This window comes from Xenopus tropicalis, chromosome 1, assembly GCF_000004195.4.
Source record: "Xenopus tropicalis strain Nigerian chromosome 1, UCB_Xtro_10.0, whole genome shotgun sequence".
NCBI classification, from domain to species: Eukaryota; Metazoa; Chordata; class Amphibia; order Anura; family Pipidae; genus Xenopus; species Xenopus tropicalis.
In genome coordinates this window covers 122,536,743-122,542,167 of record NC_030677.2, presented here as the reverse complement: position 1 = coordinate 122,542,167, position 5,425 = coordinate 122,536,743, and the positions used below count along the sequence as shown (strand labels likewise).

The 5,425-nt window shown below is 36.3% G+C and overlaps 1 protein-coding gene across 1 annotated transcript; it reads left to right on the top strand.

The window, feature by feature from the left end:
* The first annotated feature begins 217 nt into the window (after positions 1-217).
* On the top strand, positions 218-2,218 carry LOC101731560 (gamma-crystallin-4). Its single transcript, XM_004910837.4, has 3 exons — positions 218-273; positions 1,270-1,512; positions 1,873-2,218. Exons 1-3 carry the CDS (start codon positions 265-267, stop codon positions 2,146-2,148), a joined length of 528 nt encoding a protein of 175 aa, XP_004910894.1. The 5' UTR covers positions 218-264; the 3' UTR covers positions 2,149-2,218.
* The last annotated feature ends 3,207 nt before the right edge of the window (positions 2,219-5,425 follow it).

Below are 5,425 nucleotides of genomic sequence, written 5' to 3'. Positions count from 1 at the left end.
CTGTGTACATGTTACAATAGTGAATGAACTGGAAATGCAACGATAGGTTGTTGTTTAGAGAAAGTGTTGGAACAGGGGTGCCAGTAAGCACAGAGACACAATTGTCACATAACAGCAAGAAAAAGAAACAATAAATGACAAAAGGTCTTAACGTTTCCCTTACTAGTCAAAAACTGTATGTATGCAGGCAGCAGCAATCCAGGACATATATAAAGGCTGCCTCTTCTCACTCTATAACTGTGCTGAAACTTCCATCCATTCAAAATGGGAAAGGTAAGGAAAGTGTGTAAAATATAATATAGTTCCCTAATGATGTTAGCACATGTAGAGCAATTGCATGTGTATAAAACATATGAGGCGGACGATTATATTTTTGTATAGTTTAAGATTAGGGGCAAATTATCTATTTTTTTTGTAACTTATCTTATTTTTTTATTACATATAAATTACTGGAGATAAATTATATATAGGGCTATATTTCCCCATAGACTTCATTAGAGTTTTCATGTGATAAACTATGAGATATTTTTTTCAGAACTGAGTTGGATCTTAAATTGAATCTTGTCCATAAGTTTTCATGAGATAAATCTTTTTCTCACTGAATTGAATTTGGACAAAACTGTAATTAAATCTAATTAATAGTGTCATTCCAACTTACTATCCTCACATTTCAAGGGGAATAACAGTGTTTAAAACAGATTCCCCCCACCAGTAATTACATAACTGGTTATTGTTTATGATTCTTGAATAATTTCACTTGTTCTGCTTCTTTTGAAATAAGTGCCTCCACATCTCTGTAATTGAATTAGTCTTGACCAGAAAGCAGTTCAAATGTTTACTGATGTATTTTACTCAGTTTAGAACAGCATCTCCTTGACATATAATTTATATTCAGTTAATTCAAACACTGCATGACATAGAAAATAACATTTTCTTCTTTAATTCTTATAAACTATTTAAAACTAATTTTAAAAGTTTTGGGGGTGTATTTTTTCATAAAAGTAAGACTATGGACAACTATTTTTGTCTAATACTATTTTTTACAGCCCCAGCAATGAAGTTATGAAAGGGAAGTTTTCCATATCAACACTATCAGCTTTTATTAGTTGATGCCACAAAATGTATTTTGATTAGTTACTGTATTGCACTGTAGTGTAGTTCTTCTGTATCACTTGCTTAGGGTTGGTTAGAGCTGGGAAGTGTATTCCCAAATCCAGTTTTATCTAAAACACAGCTTAATAATTGTTAATAAGCAATATTTTCCTTCAGATCTTCTTCTACGAGGAGAGAAACTTCCAAGGCCGCTGCTATGAGTGCAGCTCAGAGTGTTCTGATCTGTCCTCTTACTTCAGTCGCTGCAACTCTATCAGGGTGGACAGTGGGAACTGGATCCTGTATGAGAACCCCAGTTACAGGGGACACCAGTATTATCTCTGGAAAGGAGAATACCCAGACTTTCAGAGATGGATGGGCTTCAATGACTACATCAGGTCCTGCCGCTTTATTCCCCATGTAAGTGTTTTTAAATCTTTTGTCTAACCACCCTAGGGTTGGATTAGTTAGAATACATATTGCTTTTGTACTGCTTCTGTTGCCATTTAAAAATAAAAGTAATACATAAATACTAGCATATTCAAATGTAACATTATCTTAACAAATAGTGTAGGAAAGCCAACAACAACAAGGAAAATATTGATTGCAGGTACTGCTGGATTATATTGTCTTGACACTAACATTGCGAACAGACTATCCAAAAGCACAGTGTAATGAAACTCTGCAAATGTATACACATACAGTAAATATTGTTAAGCTTCAGTGGGAGTTTATTGCACAATAAATCTATATGTACTTACACTTCTTTTTATTTTAAAGTACCAGGGTCAATATAAAATGAGAATTTTTGAAAAAGGAGACTTCCAAGGGCAGATGATGGAGTTCTTTGATGACTGCCCCAATACTTATGATCGATTCCGTTTCCGTGACATTCACTCCTGCAATGTGTTTGATGGCCACTGGATGTTCTACGAGGAACCCAACTACAGGGGGCGTCAGTACTACCTGAGACCTGGAGAATACAGGAGATTCAGTGACTGGGGAGCCTCAAGCGCCAGAATTGGATCTTTTAGAAGAGTTCATCATATGTTTTAACTATTTTGGGACATATAACACTGAAACTATAGAAAGTTTCTTTTACAATAAAAATACATTTTAAATTAAAGAATTTCTGATTTAGGTATTGTCAATTGCCATTTTATTTGTGTTCCTCTCAAAATATTGCCGCACATTCTCCAACACTGAATATCCCAATTATGCATTTATAGTTTGTGTTGCATTCAACAGAAAAAGTTGAGTCTAGGAGTACAAGACAGAAATAACTTGGGGGCCAAGTGCTATATGGTGCAATCTATGTCTCAAAAGTTTATTGCATCAAGCAGCGCTTACCTACTAACACCAATCATGTTGCAGACATAGGATGAAATAATACATAATTCACAAAAAGGCGAAGTGTCTCCAGTGCAAGTCTGATATTTCCATTTTGTTGGCCATACTGGGATATAATTTACAACATAAACATCAGTAGTAGTATATTAGTATAGTAGTATAAGTATATTGATTCAGGGCAAGCCTAGTTTCTCTATACAGTTGTCCACACTTGAAGTTGGTAACATGTAAGTATAACTGGCAACCAGAGAGGGGAGACAAAGTGAGCAAGTGGTATGCAGATGGATCTTGCACAACACTTAAGGGCCCGGACTAGAAATAAGCAGAAAGAGGAGGTACATGCTTAGTGCCCAACCCTACCACTGCTCCCTAGGCACATTCATCTTTTGCCTACCCTTAATTCAAGCCCTGGGGTTTGCATCCATTTAATCACGAGCATTAGTGATACTGATATTAGAGATTAAAGGAGAGCTAAACCCTACTCATTCTCAGCCTCACCTCCACTGCCCCCTTCAAGCTCCCTTACCGCAGCATCTATTCTTTTTAGAAGTTTCTCTCTGTCCTGACCTGCCATAAATTTGCAGACTTGCGCAGAGGAGTTCAAAGGGGCCATCTTCTCCTGTCTTCTGATCCTCTTCTGTTAGAACGCCAGCAAGGATCTTGGAGGAGAATGCAAGTTGAATCTAGAGGATCAGAAAACAGACAGAAGATGGAGCTGTTAAACTCAATGTGGAACTCTGTAGATTTCTAGCAGGTTAGCACAAAAGGAGACTTCTGAACACAATAACTCAAAGTTCAAAGGTTGGGGGGGGCAGTGGTGGGCTGAGAACGCATAGGGTTTAGTTCTCCTTTAAGCCACAGGACAATTGCCAAGAATGTCATTTTAAGCTCTAATGTGTAGTTTTGATTTCAATCAAACCAGGAGCCCTAGACCAAACCATGGAAAACAGTCCTCACCACACTATTCCTTCTCTACCAAACTACAGATGGTATTATGCATTCAGAAAATGTTCTCCTAACACCTGCCAAACTCAGATTTTTCAGACAGGCAAACAGACACCATCGCTCCAGAATCCATTAACAATGGCCTTCTCACCAGTGCAGATGATACGGGTGATGATAGCTTTGTTTGTCTCTGATTACCTATAAGAATCCCATTTAAAAAATACCTAAAAGCTTGAATACAAAAGTTCAGCATGTAAATGCTGGTGAGTTCATATAAAGTCAATGGTAGTTGTATTAGCAAAATTTAACAGATTTTTGCAATTCCAGTTTTCAAGGCTATATAGAAATTGGCAAATTCATTGAAAATAAAGGTTAACATCTGTTTTTGCAGTTTTTGAGTTTTTCAGCTTATTTAATCAATAAGTGCATGTCTATTTTTTGGCTTTTTCCAATTAAAAATAACTCAAATATTTGATTTTTGATAAATGTGCATTTTATTATTTTACTTGAAGACAAGTCATTTTTAAAGACTGTTTAAATACTTGTGGCTAAAATGTACAGAGTGTACCTTTGCAACGCCTAGTGGTACAATAATACATTTCTTCAAGATAAAAAACAATATACTCTACCATGCCCATCAATTCTGTAAGTATCTATTAATGTATATTTATTATAACATCTGCTATTCATAATCATAGGTTTAAACACACTATTTGGTTAGCGCTATTGTTTACTCATTAGCAAAAATCATGATATTTAAACATACACTCTTAATATAGTCTGTACATGTTTATTGTAAACACAACAAAATAAAACCCACTTGTAAAAATAACCATGCAGAAAATCAACTTTTGAATGTTCTATTTTATACTATATAGGGAATAAATGTGTAAAGCTTACAATTAAATGCTATCCAATCATACATTACATTTGGGTAAAACTACAGGAAGTTGCTACTCCCAGGTCCCTAGTTCTTCTATGTTGTTTCAGATCTAGGCTAGACAATCTATTTAATCTAAAGGCATTCATACACTCGCCAACAGTGATATCTGACTGATCAGCATGGATGGATGCATGCATGGATGCATCTCTAATATTTTAATCATTTGGACAGACAGCCCAAACCTTTAGAAAAGCAGAAAATATAGCTTCTCTTCACTTTCTCATCTGCAGATGTACCATACAGTAATGGTAGATATGGTGAGGTGGCAGTGTAAATGGATATTGGTTGGGATGTGCATGTATGGTCATCTTAACACACATACACTCTAAAATTAAGCCAATTAGGACAGGGCAGGGCCATGCCTCAAAACGTTGTTATTTTCATATAAAATATATAAAATGCAGCATAATAAAAAATACCCAGAACAGGTTTTACGCAGTTTTATGTATTGTTGTGGAGAATTAGGGTTTGAAACTCCATGATGATTTCTGTATGCTCCTTAAGAAGGATTAAGGTGTTATGTAACGCATATGTAGACATTGTAATAAAAAAGAATGTATTATTAAATAATGTCATTTGTGTTAATGATTTAAGAATAAAGCTAATTTATTTTCCTTAGATTCTGAAACATACTGTAAGGGATTTGGGGAATATCTCCCCTGACAAAGGTTGAAGATGTTAAACAGCACAGGAAACAGCAGAACCACAGGGGCCCGCAAGGGGGTGTTGCATGTAACCTGTGATACACAAATGCAATTTCATAAGGGATTGTGGGACAGGAGGCCTGTAATAAAATTAGACTTAAGTGGCAGGAGAAACAGAACAGAAAGGAGCAGCACAAAACAGGCACAGAAGTAGAATGGACTGGAGTGGGACAGATCAGGCACAGGAGATAGAACAAACTGAATCAGATAGAGAAGAAGGGCAGGGACAAGACCAAGGCAGGTCTAGGCAGAGGCAGAGCCAGGGAAAGTTAGGTACAAGCCTTAGTGCTCAAGCAACAGCAATGCTAATGCTCAGGTCAGTAAATCTTGTAGGAGATGTGTTTAAACAGGGCACAGCCATCTTTAAATGGCTGGCCTCAAATGACCAATA

Excerpts from the sequence above, each read along its gene's own strand:
- LOC101731560 (XM_004910837.4), top strand. Across the intron at positions 1,513-1,872 it reads CCTGCCGCTTTATTCCCCAT|TACCAGGGTCAATATAAAAT; the intron begins GTAAGTGTTTTT and ends TTTATTTTAAAG.